At 39.4% G+C, this 18,884-nt stretch overlaps 1 protein-coding gene and 1 pseudogene across 1 annotated transcript; both read right to left on the reverse strand.

Annotated features, from left to right (window-relative positions):
* Positions 1–292: 292 nt before the first annotated feature.
* Positions 293–18,884, reverse strand: part of LOC126074056 (olfactory receptor 7G2-like) — a 678,546-nt pseudogene continuing 659,954 nt past the window's right edge.
* LOC126071039 (olfactory receptor 7G2-like) lies at positions 11,244–11,939 on the reverse strand. Its single transcript, XM_049875344.1, has one exon. The coding sequence runs from the start codon at positions 11,937–11,939 to the stop codon at positions 11,244–11,246; it is 696 nt and encodes a 231-aa protein (XP_049731301.1).

Below are 18,884 nucleotides of genomic sequence, written 5' to 3' on the forward strand. Positions count from 1 at the left end.
TTTGCTTTTTAACACTTTAAAGAAGTCTTTTACAGAAGAATTCCCCAATGCAATATGTCATTTGATTTCTTAACTGCTGCTTCCATAGGCGTTGATTGTGGATCCAAGTAAAATGAAATTATTGACGACTTCAGCATTTTCTCACTCATCATGAATAAGTTGAAATGTACATAGCCATTATGTTATCTAATCATTTTAAAAGAAGTTGCTCATGAAACAGTAAGACATCCTTGATCAGCAGTATTCTTTCCAATTTGACCCATCCTAGAGCCCAAAACAGGTGACACAATCACTAAAATGACAGTATTCTACTGATGAATGTCCTCAAGGGTCCCCTTATGTCTCTGTTCCTCAGGCTGTAGATAAAAGGATTCATCATTTGAGGGACCACACTGTACATCACTGAGGCTACTGCTATCTTCCTGGGAGAATGTGTAAACGCAGAACTGATGTACACACCAAAGATTGTTCCATAGAATAAGGACAACTGAAAGGTGAGACCCGCAGGTGGAAAAAGCTTTATATTTTGCACCCACTGATGGCATTCTCAAAACAGAGGAGAAAATTCGAGTGTAAGAGAAAATGATTCCAGAGAGAGGAACACCACCCCATACAGTAGCCACAAAATACACTAGGATGTAATTGATGCAGGTATCAGAACAGGCGAGCTTGAGAATCTGAGCAAGTTCACAGAAGAAATGAGGGATTTCCAGGTCTATGCAGAAGGACAAACGCAGCACCAACAGACTGTGAAGTAGGGCGTTCACAATGCTAGTTAGTAAGGAGAGTAGGGAGAGCAAGCCACAGTAGTGGAGGTTCATGATGATGGTGTACCTCAGTGGGTGGCAGATGGCCACATAGCGGTCATAGGCCATTACTGCAAGGAGACAATTTTCCGAACCAGTAAATATCATTACAAAACAGGCCTGGGTCAGGCAGCCTGCGTAAGTGATGATTTGATTCTGTGCTTGGATGTTCACCAGCATGTTCGGGATTGTGGTTGTGCTGAAACAGATATCAACGAAGGAGAGGTTGGAAAGAAAGAAGTACATGGGGTTGTGGAGGTGGGAGTCAGAGATGACAACCAGAACAATGAGTAGGTTTCCCAGGAGGGTGGCCAGGTACATAGATAGAAACAAACTGAATAAGACAGGCTGCAGTTCTGGATCCTCTGTAAGTCCCAGAAGAAGAAATTCTGAAACATCTGTTTGGTTTCTAGGTTCCATATTGTTGGTGAATCTGATGGAAAAGATGGGATGACAGATAATCAAATGTGTGGCTCCTGGATGCCCAGCAAGAGCATCACCTGGGATCTTTTTAGAAATATAAGTTTTTCAAACTCACTCCGGACTGACTGATGATGAACTCTGGGATGAAGATTAGCCATTTGTGTTTCAAAAAGTCTTCCATGTATTTTGATGTATGCTAAAGTTTGAAAACCACCCCTGGTACAGTGTTCAGCATATGGGGCCCTCACAATGACATGTCCTATTGTGATTGTGTGTGTGTGTGTGTGTGTGTGTCATGGATTAAATCATATTCCCTAAAAAATGTGTGTATCAATTTGGCTGGGCCATAATTTCCAGCACTGTGTGATTTTCTTGTATATTGTAAATCCTGCCTCTATGATGGTAATGAAGGCGGATGGGTGGCAGTTGTGTCAGTGAGGTAGGACTCAATCTAAAGACTGGATTGTGTCTTAAGGCAATTTCTTGAGATATAAAAGAGAGAAGCAAGCAGAGAGACAGGAGGACCTCATACCACCAAGAAAGCAGTGCTGGGAGCAGAGTGTGTCCTTTGGACCCAGGGTACCTGGGCAAAGAAGCTCCTAGTCTGGGGGAATATTGATGAGAAGGCTGACAGAGAGAGAAAGGCTTCCCCTGGAGCGGACACCCTGAATTTGAACTTCTAGCCTACTTCACTGTGAAGAAATAAATTTCTCTTTGTTAAAGCCATCCACTTGTGGTATTTCTGTTATAGCAGCACTAGATGACGAAGACAGTGTGTGTGTCACGAACAATAGCACCTGGCATCTTTTACTTCTGGTACAGTGCTCGGCGTATGGGGCCCTCACAATGGCATGTCCTGTTGTGATTATATAAGTGTGTGTGTGTGTGTGTGTGTATGTCATGAACAATAGTACCAGGCATCTTTTACTCCTAGGACAGAAGTGGTGAACAGTGCAGTTGAGGAAAGACAAAATGAGAGAACATTCTTAGCATAGTAAATGCTAACTTCAGGGAAGAATTTATATGGTGAAACTCCCACTGGGAATCTTGCACATGTAGAGAAGCAGAAGGAAGAAACACTCTAAATGAACATCAGTGATATCAATATTCATTTGGTGTGGATGAAATGATGAAATATATAGCAATGAAAAACAACAAATTAGGTCTAGATGAATCAACACACATAATCAAATCCTTGCAGAGGAAAAAAAAATGTATGACAAGAAGTCTACAGCATGAATTTATTTATTATTATTTTTAAAAATCTACTTGAATGTCACGGATTGAACTGTGTTGCCAAAAAATATACGTCAACTTGGTTAGGCCATGATTCCCAGTATTGCATGATTGTCTACCATATTGTCATCTGGTGTGATTTCCTTGTGTGTTATACATTCTATCACTATGATGTTAATGAAATGGATTAGTGGCAATTATATCAACGAGATCTACAGGATCAGATAACATTTTAAGCCAATCTCTTTTGAGCTATAAAAGAGAGAAGGAAGCAGAGAGACAATGGGACCTCATATCACCAAGAAAGCAGGACCAGAAGCAAAGCGCATCCTTTGGACCCAGGGTCCCTGAGTCTGAGATGCTCCTCCACCAGGGGAAGATTGATGACAAGGACCTTCCTCCAGAGCTGACAGAGAAAGAAAACCTTCTTGTGGAGCTGGTGCCCTGAATTTGGACTTGTAGCCTACTAGACTGTGAAAGAATAAATTTCTCTTTGTTTAAGCCATCCACTTGTTATATTTGTTATAGCAGCACTAGATGACTGAGACACCTAGTGAGTTTTTTTATTTTTTAGTGGATAATTCAAGCACAATGAAAAATAGAAAGAATAAGAATGAAGGGTTGGGCACCCACCAGTCCACTGGCAATTCCTACACGTCACCAACCTTGCTTTAGATATTTTTATTGCAACAAAATAATGCAGGATTATTTGAGGCTCCCCACATCATGTATTTTGCACAATATTGATTCTTTTCCTTCTCCAGGGCTAAACACTACATTAACTTGATTGAGCTTATTCCTCTGCACTTTTTACTACATGTAGTATAATTCTTCCATAGAATTGCACAGTTCATATTTTTTAAAGCTTTATATAAACAGAATTGTACTGTATATGTCATTTTACATTTGGCTTTCTTGGTATGTTTTTTAATGAATGTTGATACCTTTAATTGCACTGCATTAATTTTGACTACAATAGAGTATTCCACTATATTATTACACCACAATATATTTCTTCATTCTCTCATTGACAGTTATTTTACTAATTGCCTTCTATCTGTCTACCCAACTACTGCCTTATGTATATACATATACATGTATAAATATATATGCTTGTCTGTGTGCATGTGTGTGTGTCTATGTTCGTGTGTGTGTGTGTGTATGTACATACATATACAGAGAGAGAGAAATATACATGTAGAATATAAAACCATGACTGGGGGATACCATCACATCCAAGATGCTGCTGATTCCGGGAGGAAAAAAGAGCAACAGAGAGGATTACAAAGCAGATGTTTTCTGTATATATATTTTGTTACTTAAAAAAAATACTTGAAGCTGCTACAGCAAAACATGAACAATATGAATTCTGGAAGGTGTAACAGGTGTTTTTGTTTCTTTGGTTGTTTCATTATACTGCCTGTAGTATTCTAATTTCAAATATTTGGTAGTTTTATAAAGAGAAAGAAATAACCTAGTGAGGCAGCCTGCTAAGTCTGCCTGGGTCTCTGCTTCTTTCCCCATAGCTCTCAGAGCCTGGCACCAGGGATAATACCAAAACTTTCTTAAAGATGGTATCTCAAGTACCAGGGATAGGAAGATAAAGTGAAGCTCAACAACTCTCCTCACCACCACCAGCACAAGAATACAATAAGGGAATTTTGTAATACTCAGTGTTTGAGAAGGGGCAGGTTTCTGCACAGAAAGAATTTGATCCTTGCCATTGTAGAGACACAGTAAGAGACTAGCTGAGTAAGAGCTGCCTGATTTGGGTACAAAGACACAAGGAAACATGTCAGGAAGATGGGAGACATGTAGGAGTCCATGGGTGACTTGGCTCTAATCATTTCATGCATGTACTGTCTTCACATCTTCCCCTGGATGAAGCTACAGAGAAACACTTGTCCTCATTTCCAAACATTAACTAAGGGATTTAGGTTACCTGGCTGGCACCATGGAGGAATGATGCTTGACATCTGCCCTGGTTGTTGGATGATGTAGCCAGAAGGTCAGTACTCAGGAAAGGCAGAGGTACCAAGGAAGGCACCAGGCTCCTGGGCATGAGAACCATCTCTGAATGGAGTCTCAGGGGCATTGCTTTTTGACTGGAGAAGGACTTTTGAGTAAAGTGGTCACAGGTAGACTACTTACAGCCTCTGTGTCTCTGGGGACTCAATATCCAAAACTCCTCATTAACCAAACACTTTTATTATCATTCTATTCCCAAGGTAGTGTAAATCCTGAAAGACCAAGCCAATGCAAACCAAGTGAATGTACTGCTGACAAGTCAATTCCAACTCATAGCAACCCTGTAGGACAGAGCAGATTTGCCCCACAGGGTTTCCAAGGCTGTGATCTTTAAGGAAGCAGACTGCCACATTCTTTCTCCTGTGTAGCAGCTGGTTGGTATGAACACCAACTTTTCTGTTAACAGCTGAGCACTTAACCACTGAATCCTCAGGGCTCCCTGACCAAGAAAATGCTGTTCATGTTGTTAGGTGCCGTCAAGTCCATTCCAACTCATACCGGCCTTATGCACAACAGAACGAAACACTGCCCGGTCCTGAGCCATCCTTACAATCGTTGTTATGCTTGAGCTCACTGTTGCAGCCACTGTCTCAATCCAACTCATTGAGGGTCTTCCTCTTTTCCACTGACCCTGTACTCTGCCAAGCATGATGTCCTTCTCCAGGGACTGATCCCTCCTGACAACATGTCCAAAGTATGTAAGATGCAGTCTCCCCTTCCTTGCTTCTAAGGAGCATTCTGGTTGTACTTCTTCTAAGACAGATTTGTTTGTTCTTTTGGCAGTCCATGGTATGTTCAATATTCCTCGCCAACACCACAATTCAAAGGCATCAATTCTTCTTTGGTCTCCTTAATCGTTGCCCAGCTTTCATATGCATAAGATGGAATTGAAAATACCATGGCTTGGATCAGGCGCACCTTAATCTTCAAGGTGACATCTTTGCTCTTCAACACTTTAAACAAGGTTGCCCATCTGCATATCTCACTTTGTTGATGAGTCTTCCTCCAATTTTAATGCCCAGTTCTTCTTCATATAGTCCACTTACTTGGATTATTTGCTCAGCATACAGATTGAATAAGTATGGTGAAAGGATGCAACCATGATACACAACTTTCCTGACTTTAAAGCACACATTATCCCCTTGTTCTGTTCGAATGACTGTCTCTTGATCCAATTAACCATTCCAGAATTTCCATTCTTCACAATCTTATCCATAATTTGTTATGATTCTCAGAGTCAAATGCCTTTGCATGGTGAATAAAATACAGGTAAACATCTTTCTGGTGTTTTCTGCTTTCAGCCAGGATTCATCTGACATCAGCAATGATATCCCTGCTTCCATGTCCTCTTTTGAATCTGGCTTGAATTTCTGGCAGTTCTATATTGATACATTGCTACAACCACTTTGGAAGGATCTTTAGCAAAATATTACTTGAGTGTGATATTAACAATATTTTTCTATAATTTTTGCATTTTTTTGGATCGCCTTTCTTTGGAATAGGCATGAATATGGATCTCTTTCAGTCATTTGGCCAGGCAGCTGTCTTCCAATTTCTTGACATAGACAAGGAAGTACTTCTAAAACTGTATCCATCTGACAGATCCCCACATGTCTGTCAGTTTGTAGTACTGTGGGGCTTGCCTATTACTGTGATACTGGAAGCTAAGCCACTGGTATTCAAATACCAGCAGGCCACCCATGGTGGACAGGTTTCAGCTGAGCTCCTGGACTAAGACAGACTAGGAAGAAGGACTGAGCAGTTTCCTTCTGAAAAGAATTGCCTAGTGAAAACCTTTTGGATAGCATCAGAACAATGTCTGATATAGTGCCAGCAGATGAGCCCCTCGAATTGGAAGGCTTTCAAAATACAACTGAGGAAAAGCTGTCTCTTCAAAGTAGAGATCACCTTAACAATCTGGATGGAGCCAAGCTTCTGGACCTTCATTTGCTGATGTGGCACAATTCAAAATGAGAACAACTACAAATATTCATTTATAATAAGAACATGGAATGTACGAAGTATGAAACTAGGAAAATTGGAAATCATCAAAAATGAAATGGAACATATAAACTTAGATACGCTAGGTACTAGTGAGCTGAAATGGACTGGTATAGGCCATTTTGAATTGGATATTCATATGGTTTACTATGCCAGGAATGATGACTTGAAGAGGAATGGCATTGCATTCATTGTAAAAAAAAAAAAAAAAAAAAAGAACATTTCAAGATCTATCCTGAAAGACAATGCTGTCAGTGATAGGATAATATCCACATATCTACAAGGAAGATCAGTTACTACGAAAATTATTCAAATTTACACACCAACCACTAAGGCCAAAGATGAAGAAACTGAAGATTTTACCAACTTCTGCAGTCTGAAATTGATCAAACATGCAATCAGGATGCATTGATAATTACTGGCGATTGGAATGCAAAAGTTGAAAACAAAGAAGAAGAATCAGTAGTTGGAAAATATGGCCTTGATGATAGAAACAATGCCAGAGATTGCATGATATAATTTTGCAAGACCAACGTCTTCACCGAAAATAACATTTTCAGCAGCATAAATGGCGAATATACATGTGGACCTCACCAGATGGAATACACAGGAATCAAATTGACTGCACCTGTGGAAAGAGAAGATGTAAATACTCTATATCATTAGTCAGAATAAGGCCAGGGGCTGACTGCAGAATAGACCACCAATTACTCATATGCAAGCTGAAGGTGAAACTGAAGAAAATTAGAAAAAGTCCATGAGAGCCAAAGTATGACTTGCGTATACCCCACCTGAACTTAGAGACCACCTCAAGAATAGATTCGATGCATTGAACACTGGTGACCAAAGACCAGATGAGTTGTAGAATGGCATCAAGGACTTCATACACTAAGAAAGCAAAAAGTCATTGAAAAGACAGTAAAGAAAGAAAAGACCAAAATGGATATCAAAAGAGACTCTGAAACTTGATCTTGAATGTCGAGTACCTAAAGCAAAAGGATGAAATGGTGAAGTAGAAGAGTAGAACAGAAGACTTCAAAGGGCAGCTTGAGAAGACAAAGTAAAGTATTATAATGAATGACATGTGCAAGGACCTGGAGATAGAAAACCAAAAGAGAGGAATACACTTGGTGTTTCTCAAGCTGAAAGAACTGGAGAAAAAATTCAAGCCTCTAATTGCAATACTGGTGGTTTGTATGGGAAAAATATTAAATGATGCAGGAAGCATCAAAAGAAGATAGAAAGAATACACAGAGTCACTAACTGTCACCTAATTGGTAGACTTTTAGCCATTTTAGGAGGTAGCATACAATCAAGAACTGATGGTATTGAAGGAAGAAGTCTGAGCTGCACTGAAGGCATTGGTGAAAAACAAGCTACCAGGAATTGATGGAACACCTTTTTTTTTTTTTTTTAATTGAGAGATAGCAAGTGGGAAGTTGGATATATAAGTCTGGCATTTGGGGAAGTGCTCCTTTCTAAGTACAAATTTAGGATTCATTTGTCTTGAGATGAATTTTAAATCGATGAGTCTGGATGCTGTTGCAAAGGATTGAATGTAGTTGGAGAGGAAGATGTCTGAGGACTGAAACAGGGGGCCCTCCAGTGTTTACAGATTGGAAAGATGAGAAGACACATCAAGGAGACTGAGAAATAGTAGCTAGTCAGGTAGGAATAAAGTCAAAATAATATACGGTGCTGAAAGCCAAGTGAAGAAAGTGTGCCAATATGTAATAATCAGAGACAATGTGGTTGAAAAGAGAAGGACAGAGAATTAACTGACCTGAACTGGGTTGGACTTGTTAAGGTAGAGAACATTGGCAGCTCTTCAAAAGGACTCTCTGTAAAGTGTTGGGGCAAAAGCCTGATTGCATAGACTTCAGGAGTAAACAGAGAGAGAAGAATTGGGGAGAGTGAGTGGAGACATCTGTTTTGAGGAGTTTTGCTATATGAAGAGGGCAGAGAAATGAGTCTACTGGTAGAGCAAAATGAGGGGTTCAGGGAAGGTTATTTTTTCTTTCTTTTTTGTAAGATTTGAGGAATTCAAATATATTGCATGCTATTGAAAATGAACAAGTCAAAGGGAGAAACCTGATGATGCAAGACAGAGATGGGGGAATTACCAGAGTTACGTCCTAACACAGACAGGAGAGGTTGAATTCTATGCACAGGTGGAAGTGTTGGTCTTGGTTACATCCACCTGACTATGATTCTTTCAAGCAGAAACAGAAAGCAAGTAATCTTGGAAACATTAAACAAATAAAGTACTCAATGATATAATTTGTCACAAAACACAAACTGAGATACACAGTTTTACAGGCACATTCTTCAAAGCACTCGAGGGAGTTAATTTAAAGATTAAAGGAAGGTTTCAGAAAATGTTAGGGATCAGATATTATCTCCCTTTATAAGGCTAGCACGACCTTAGGGCCCAAACCAGACCAGGTTAGCACAAGAAAGAAAAATCCCAGGGTTTAAAAATTTTATACAAGAACAAGGAGAAACAACATCTACCTTGGTGGCAAATAAGAACAATGAGGACTATCTGCCTTACCAACTATCAAGATATATCATGGAACTATAATGACTAAAACAGGATGGTTCTAGTACTATATTGAAAGATAGAACTAATAGGATCTTCATCTATGTGAACACTTATCAAAGACAGAAGCATCAAACATTTTATTTATGACAACAGGGCATTGCAGAGAAAAGATGCAATCATTCAGGAAATAGTGCTGAGATCATTTTTTATCCATATGGAAAGCAAATGAAATTGGTTTCTCCATCACATCATATTCAAAGATAATTCCAATGCCTTTTAAACACAAAAGTAAAAGTGATTAAATGTTTACAAGACAATATAGGCCGACATTTTTATGAGATTGGAGGAGTTAATCACTTCTTAAATGAAAATACAACCTGCACAGTCCAAAAGGGAAAACACTGATCAATCCAACCAACTTAAAAATAAGCCACTAAAACAAGTCACTTGAGAATGAAAATTTCAAGTTTTTCTTTCAGGATAAGAAAGAGAACACAGCAGGACAAATAAACATCCAATGAAGTATTTCCAAATACGGCATTGCCTACACCACAAGTAGCAATTGGTAATATATATTCAAACTAGTAAACTAGGATAATGGCTGAAGTAAGTGCTTAAAATATAGGAAACAGAAGGAATACAAAAGGAGAGAGCGCTATACTTGTAAATAAATTGTTCTGACTCGCATTCATTAGGTAAATTCATTTAATTCTACATGGCAGGCATTGTTCTAAACATTTGTAATCATTGTAGCACTTAACCACACTTCACACTTTTCTAATCAAAGCATTCATTTAGTCCTTCCAAGGTAATGAAATTTCTCTTGACAGTAACTATTTTTAGAAGGGGCATATGCCCCAATTCAGGCTGATGATATAGGATGTTCTCTTAATGATTCCTAGGAAAGATTATCTCTTGATTGTTACTCTTGCTGTTAGGGGTCATCAAGTCAATTCAGCAGAATGAAACACTGCCCAGTCCTGTCCAATTTTCACAATCATTGCTATGTGTTGGAGCCCATTGATGCAGCCACTGTCAGTCCGTCTCTTTCAGTGGTGACCTATTTCTCCCTGACCCTCTGTTTTACCAAGCGTAATGTCCTCCAGGGACTGATCCCACCTAATAACATGTCCAAAGTACATGAGACGCCGTCTCTCCATCCTTGCTTCTAAGGAGCATTCTGGCTCTACTTCTTCCAAGACACATTTGTTTGTTCTTCTGGCAGCCCACGGTATGTTCAAGGGTCTTTGTCAACACCATAATTCAAAGGCATCAATTCTTCCATCTTCCTCATTTATTGCTCAGCTTTCATATGCATATGAGCCAATTGAAAATACCTTGGCTTCGGTGAGGTTCATCTTAGTCTTCAAAGTGACATCTTTGCTTTTTAACATTTTAAAGAATTATTTGCAGCAGATTTGCCCAATGCAGTACAGCATTTGATTTCCAGACTGCTGCTTCCATGGGTGTTGATTGTGGATCCAAGTAAAATGAAAGTCTTGACAAGTTTAATATTTTTCTCCATTCATCATGAATTAACTGAAATGTACCTAGCTGTTGTTTTACCCAGTTGTTTTAGAAGAATATGCTGATTGAACAGTCAGACATCTTGGATCACCAGTTGCCTTAGTTATTAGTGCTGCTATAACAGAAATACCAAAAGTGGGTGGCTTCAACAAACAAAAGTTTATTTTCTCACAGTATAGTAGGCTAGAAGTCCAAATTCAGGGCATCGGCTGCAGAGTAAGCCTTTCTCTCTCCACAAGTTCTGGAGGAAGGTCCTTCTTGTCAATCTTCCCTTGGTCTAAGAGCTTCTCTGCTCAGGAACCCCAAATCCAAAGGACATCCTCTGCTCCCAGCACTGCTTTTCTGCTGGTATGAGGTAGCCCTTCCTCTCTGCCAGCTTCCCTCTTTTATATTTCAAAAGAGATTTGATCAAGACAAATCTAATATTGTAAATTGAGTCCTGCTTCATAAACACAACTGCCTCTAATCCCATCTCATCAACATCATAGACATAGATTTTACAACACATAGGAAAATCACATCAGATGACAAAATGGTGGGCAATCACACAATACTGGGAATCATGGCCTAACCAAATTCATACACATATTTTTAGGAGATAAAATTCAATCCATGTCAGCAGTATTCCTTCCACGTTCACGCATCCTATCCCAAGCCCAAAACAGAAGACACAGTCACTAAAATGATGGTATCCTACTGATGATTTTCCTCAAGGCTCCTTTCATGTCCCTGTTCCTCAGGCTATAGATAAAAGGGTTCATCATTTGAGGGACCACACTGTACATCACTGAGGCTACTGCTGTCTTGCTGGAAGAGTGTGTAAATGCAGAACAGATGTACACACCAAAGCCTGCCTGAGAGATTAAGGAAACAACTGAGAGGTGAGACCCAGAAGTGGAAAATGCTTTATACTTTGCACCCACTGATGGCATTCTCAAAACAGAGGAGAAAATCCGAGTGTAAGAGCAAATGATTCCAGAGAGAGGAACAGTATCCCATACAGTAGCCACAAAGTACACTAGGATGTAATTGATGATGGTATCAGAACAGGTGAGCTTGAGAATCTGAGCAAGTTCACAGGGGAAACGAGGGATTTCCAGGTCTGTGCAGAAGGACAGATGCAACACCATCAGACTGTGAAGTAGGGCATTCACAATGCTAGTTAGTAAGGGGAGTAGGGAGAGCAAGCCACAGAGGCAGGTGTTCAAGATAATGGTGTATCTCCGTGGGTGGCAGACGGTCACATAGAGGTCATAGCCCATTGCTGCAAGGAGAAAATTCTCCAAACCAGTAAAAACCAGGACAAAACAGACCTGGGTGAGGCACCCTATGTAAATGATGTTATGATTCTGTGCTTGGATGTTCACCAGCATGTTCGGGATCGTGGTTGTGCTGAAACAGATGTCAGTGAAGGAGAGACTGGAGAGAAAGAAGTTCATGGGGGTGTGGAGGTGGGAGGCAGAGCTGACAGCCAGGATGATGAGTAAGTTCCCCAGGAGGGTGACCAGGTATATGGACAGAAATAGGCTAAAGAGGAGGGGCTGCGATCCTGGATCCTCTGTAATTCCCAGAAGAAGGAATTCTGAAACACCTGTTTGATTTCTGGGTTCCATATTATTGGTGAATCTGAAGGAAAAGATGTGGTGACAGATAATCAAAAGTGTGGTTCCTTGACACCCAGCAAGATCATTACCTGAAATCCTGTTAGAAATGCAAGTTTTTGGGACCCACTCAAGACTTAGTGATGATAAACTCTGGGATGAGGACTAACGGTTTATGTTTTAACAAGACTTCCACGTGATTCTGATGTATGCTGAAGTTTGAAAACCACTACTTCAGAAAGAAATGTTCTTGTCTACATTATGAACCTAAGGAAATATTCAAATCTTTCTTTCCACTTATGCCTCTTTCTTCATCTCCCTCCAATCCTTCTAAAGGTTCAAATTTTATTTGAGCACCCACTCTATTTCAACACACTGTACCAAGTTATGAAGATGAAGTAAAGAATCAGGCATGGCCTTTTCCCTTCAGAATTATTCCATGCCTTCAAATGGATTAAAACAATGAAATCCATTTGCAGAGCAATGGTTGTCAAACTTTGGAATCCTTCAGAATCCCCTGAACAGCTTGTCAATGATGAATTAGTTCATACTGTCACCACCATCAACCTGGGCGTACACTTGGGAAAGGTGGTGTTATGTCATAGACACAATGTGCAAAGTGAGTGAGTAGCAGTGATTGTGTCTGAGCTCAGATTACCTAACTGCCGAGTTGATTCTCTTGATGTCTTTCTGTTAATGTCTCCAAATAGTACACAATTAATACCCCTAGTCACTCAGATTTCATAATTTCCCTTAAAAAATTTTAGTATCTCCTTCAAATAAAATCTTCAGGGTATTTCCACCTCTGCCTACGAAGTTAGTATGTAACAGATGGAATGGCATCCAACCAGATCCACACCTTGGATCTGAGGTGAAGATTAGAAAATGTTATCTATAAACCTGAACCTCAAAAGACTTCCTCATGGAAACATATGTCATCTGCATTAGTGACTGAATCCAAGAAAAGCTAGGCAACTAAGTAAATGAGATTCTCTGTTCTTCCAATTATATGAAGCATTAAAAAATTCTTCCCTGGACATGATAGGTGACATATCATTCTTTTAAAAGCCTATTTCATCAAAGAGGTCATTCAAATGGCAAACAACCACATGAAAGGATGCTCAAAGTCATCCATTAGGGAGATGTAAATCAAAACCACAACGAGATATCCCTTCGCCCCATTATAATGACAAGGATAAAAAAAAGAAAACAATAAACATTGCAGAGGATGTGGAGAAATTGGAAACCTCATCTATTCCTGTGGAAATGCAAAATGGTATAGTTGCTGTGGAAAACAGATCGGCCATCCTTCAAAAGGTTGGACATGGGACAACCACATGACCCAGCAACCCCAATGCTAGACCAATTGCTATCAAGTCAATCCAACTGTATTCCCAGAAGAAGTAAAGGTAGAAATGCAAACAGATACCTGTACACTAATGCTCCTTGCAGGACTTTTCACAATAGCCAAAGGTGGAAATAACGGAAATGCTCAACTGATGAATGGATAAACAAAATATGATGTATACACACAATTGAATACTTTTTTGGTGTCCAGTCTAATTCCAACTCATAACAACCCTACGAGAAGAAGTAGGACTGCCCCATAGAGTTTCCGAGGCTATAATCTTTATAGAAGCAGATTGACACATCTTTCTCCCATAGAGTGGCTGTTGGATTCAAACCACCGATCTTTGAGTTAGCAGACATTTGCTTAATCACTGTGCCAACAGGGTTCCTTTTGGATAAATCTAGAAAACATTATGCTGGGGAAATAAGTCAGTCACAAAAGGACAGACACTGTATAAAGTCATTTATATAAAGTAAGCAAATACAAAGGAACCAAAGCTTATTAATGGTTCCCAGGGGTGGAAGGACTGGGACAAGAGAGTTTTTGATTAGAAGGCACTGAATGTATGTTCCTGGTGGTGGGATAATTTGGAAAAAGATACCTAGAATGGTTGCACAACTCGAAGGATGTAAACAGTGTCACTGGACTGAATTTCAGTGTCACTGAAATTGCTGAATTCCTGTATGTTTTGTTGTGTATATTTGCACCACGATAAAAAATTAAAAAACAAATACTTATGGAGATGTTGGAATGATGAGAAATGAGCAGGCACAAGGCAATTGGTACAGTGCTCAGCATATGGAGCCCTCACAAAGGTATGTCCTATTATGATTGTGTGTGTGTGTGTGTGTGTGTGTGTGATGAATATTAGCACCTGGCATCTGTTACTCCTAGGACAGAAGTGATGAACAGGGCAGCTGAGGGAAGACAAAAAGAGAGAACATTCCTGGCATAATAACTGCAAACTGCAGGGAAGAATTTATATGGGAAAATGCCGTCTGGGAATCTTTTTCACGTAGAGAAGCAGACGAAGGAAACACCCTAAATGAACATCAATGATATCAATACTCATTTGGCATGGACAGCTGAAGAAATATATAGCAATGTAAACAAATAAATTAGGTCTAGATGCATCAACACAAATAATGAAAACCTAGCAGAGAAAAAAAAAGTATGAGAAGAATTCTACTTACAACATGAAAAAACTTTGATTTTTTTTAAACCTAAGAAGGTATTATTGTATTATGGATACTTCAAGAATAATGAAAAGTACAGAGAATAACAATGAAGGGTTGGGTACCCACCAGTCAACACTATCAATTCACACACTTCACCACCCTTGCTTTAGATATTTTTATTGCAAGAAAATAATGTATGCATATTTGAGATTCCCCACATCATGTATTTTACGCAATATTGATTCTTTTCCTTCCTCAGCGCTAAGCACTACATTAACTTACTTGGCATTGTTTCTCTACTCTTTTTACTATATTTAATATTATTCACCACAAAATTGCATTGTTTGCATTTTTAAATGCTTTGTATAAACAGAATCATACTGAATATGTCATTTTACAATTGGCTGTCTTAATGTTTTGTTTTAAATTAATGCTGATACATTTAATTCTGCTTAATCTTTTTAAGTACAATAGAGTAGGTATTTCACTATGTTATTACACCACAACTTTTTTCTTCATTTCCTCACTGATAGTTATTATAGTTACTGCTTCCTAGCAGTCTATCCACCAGGATGCTCCTTAGAAGCAAGGATGGCGAGGCTTGGCTCACATCCACATTATCAGGGGAGATCAGGCTTGGAGAAGGACATCAGGCTTTGTAGAGCAGAGGGTCAGCAAAAGAGAGAAAGACCCTCAATGAGATGGACTGACACAGTGGCTCCAACGATGGGCTCAAGCATAACAATGATTGTGAAGATGGTACAGGACTGGGCAGTGTTTCATTCTGTCATACATAGCATTGCTATGAGTTGAAACTGACTCAAAGGCACCTAACAACAACATGTATATACATATACACAGAGAGATATGTACATATAAAATATAAAACTATGAATGCTGCTTCTGGAACGGAAAGAGAACAACAGAAAGGATACGAAAGGTATGCTTCCTGTATACATATTATTTTGCCACTTTAAAAAGAATACTTGAAGTTGCTACAGCAGAACATCAACAACTGTCAATTCTGGAAATGTGTAAGAGGTGGTCTTTTTTTTTTCATTACACTGTCTATACTGTTCTAATTTTAAATATTTGGTAATTTTATACAGAGAAACAGACAAATTAGTGAGGTACCCAAGTCTCTCTCTCCAATTGCTTCCCTGGAGCCTCAGAGCCTGGCACAAAGTATAATACCAAAACTTTCCCAAAGATGGTATATCAAAAACCAGTTATAGGAAGACAAAGTGAAGCTCACCAACTCTCCTCCTCACCAGCAGCACAAGAATACAAGTAAACAACAAGGAATTTTCTAGCAGTCATATTTGAGAAGGGCAAATTTCTGCTCCAGAAGAAAATGATCCTTGCCATTGTAGAGGCAGAGTGAGAGATTAGCTGAATGAATACTGCTTGATATTGCTGCAAAGATATGAGGAAATAAGTCAGAAAGATGGGAGACGGTTAGGCAGGAGTCCATGGGTGAGTTGACTCTAATCATTTCACGCATGTACTCTCTTCACAGTTTCTCCTGGATGACGCTATAAGGAAACACCCATCCTAATTTCCAAACATTAACTAAGGGATTTAGGTTACCTGGCTGGCATCACTAGGAATGATGCTTGACATCTGCCCTGGATGTTGGATGCTGTAGCCAGAAGATCTGTACTCAGGGAAGGCAGAGGGACCAAGGGAGGCACCAGGCTCCTGGGCATGAAGACCATCTGTGGGCGGAGTTTCAGGTGCACTGTTCCTTGGCTAGAGAAGGACTTTTGAGTGAAGTTGTCACTGGAAGACTATTTGCAACCTCTGTGTCCCTGGCGGCTCAATATCCAAAGCTCCGTTAATCACTTTTGTTGTCACTCTGACCCCAGGGCAGTGCAAATTCTGATAGACCAAGACAATCCAAGCCAACCAAATCCACTGCCATCGAGTCCATTCTGACTCCTAGTGACCCTTTAGTACAGAGTAGAACTGCCCTAAGCAGACTGCCACGTCTTTCTCCTGCAGAGTGGATGGTGGGCTTAAACCTCCAGCTTTTTGGTCAGCAGCCGAGTGTTTAATAGCTTTACAACCAGGGCTCCCTGACCAAGGCAATAATAAACGGGAATTCAGGAAGGCTGATTTCCTGACCCTTAGAGGCCAGGTGACTGCCATTTACTTTTCTTCATCTCTTCCTGCTCATCTCCAATTCACACACCTTGCACATCAATCTTCCCTTTTTCCGTACAACTGAAAGCATGTCTATCTCATCAATGATGTTAGGAAGTCTGATTCCAATTTAAGGTGTAAAAATATAGTTTATATAGGTGAACATATTATATTTATAATAGCTAAAATATGTAAAAATGTAAATACCTATGAATTTATCTAAGTGTCATTGAATGTTTCCTGAACCTTAATCTTCATTCTGCATGTTTCATAAAGCAGATTCTAATCTATTCTTTGTGGTCAATTCTGGCTGCAAACAGTATAAACAGAACTGTTACTTCCTCTTTTGATTTTCGTATTGTTTCAATGTATATCTCTCTTTTCACTCAGGGACTATGAATTGAAACTATGGTTCTTCATTTTTAATAGAGTTGTGAGAAATCACAGTGTCACTGGCTAGGACTAGTTTGGAGGTTTATCTGTACTTAGTAAATTTAAGTAAATGACAGCCATTATTTTATGGGCGAAAATGGTGCTCCAAGTTAATATTCACTTAAAAACCTTTTGTCTTTTTTTAAATCTCAAATTGTCTTTTATTTAAATATTGTAAGATCTTGCACTCTATAAGTAATGTCCCAGTGCTGTCCTGACGTACCTCCTTAGGTTGAGCCTTTACTACTGTTCCCCATCAACATGTCAGTCACTTTGGTGTGAGCTAACTGCATTTAATGGCACACTCTTTTTTTTTTTTCCTAGTCCTTGCTTATGGGCTGTTGTGTGTGCCCTTTAGTCTCATTCTGTTTTATGGACCTGTCTAATCTTTGGCTGAAGGGTGAAGCTCAGGAGTGACTTCGTTACTGAGCTAAAAGGTGTCTGGGAGCCATAGTCTCCAAGTTTCTCCAATCACTGTCATTCCAGGAAGTCTGTAAACCTTTCATCTTTAAATGAATTCAATATTTGCATATATTGATCAATTTATTTTACCACATGTTAACTGTTTCCATATGAACTTTGTTAATCTATGGTTTTCTCGACAGGCCTTTTGAAAAAAACAAATGGCATTTTAAAGTCACCCTTTGCCATGCTAACACTATCACTTAAAACACATGAAATAATAGATAAAATACAACAAGGTGTAGTGGGAGCATCTTAGAGAAGAGAGAGTGCACACACAGATGGAAAGAGACAGACAGAAGAAAAAAAAAAAACCCTCACCATCATTCTGCAAATTACGATTTAAACAGCCAGGAATGAAAATCATTGTAAAACAAAAACAGGGAGCCAACAAAATCAATGATCAACATATGGAGACCAGCAGGACTATAATAGAACGAATGATGGGGAAAATAGAAACATGAGATCAAAGACGTAGTGTGAGTATATTAGACAAACAGCCTCCTGATGATGGCAAGAGCAGATGCAGGGAGGTCACAGAAAGTGCTTTTGTAAAAATCCTAAAATCATAGTGGCTTGGGTCATGGTGATAACAGTGAAGGTGGTGAGATTTGCCTGAATTCTGGATATATTTAATCAGTATAGATAACTGAGTTTTCTGAAAGGTTGGACACAGGGTATAAGAGGAATAGAAGAATCAAAGATGGTGCTCAATGAGAGAAAACTACTTAACACCTGAAAGAATAGAGTTGTCATTCACTGTGATAGGTAAGGTCACTGTGTGGTGCAAAAGTTTACATGCTCAGCTACTAACAAAAGCCTTGGTGGTTCAAATCCACCCAGAGGAATCTTAGATGCATGGCCTGGTGATGTACTTCCAAAACATCAGCGCTACTGAAAACGCTATGGAAGACAGTTTTACTTCACACATGGGGTTGCCCTGAGTTGGAATCAACTTGACAGTAAATGATTTTGTTTTGGTTTTGGTTTTCTTGTTTGTTTTCGTTTTTTTTTTTTTTGAGATAGGTAAGACTGTATGATGAGCAAGTAATTAGCAAAGCCAGATTATATGAAGAAGAATGCAGCATCAGGTTTGGAGGAAGACTCATTAACAACCCATGATATGCAGATGGTGCAACCTTGTTTGCT

The sequence above is a fragment of the Elephas maximus genome, chromosome 3 (assembly GCF_024166365.1).
Source record: "Elephas maximus indicus isolate mEleMax1 chromosome 3, mEleMax1 primary haplotype, whole genome shotgun sequence".
NCBI classification, from domain to species: Eukaryota; Metazoa; Chordata; class Mammalia; order Proboscidea; family Elephantidae; genus Elephas; species Elephas maximus.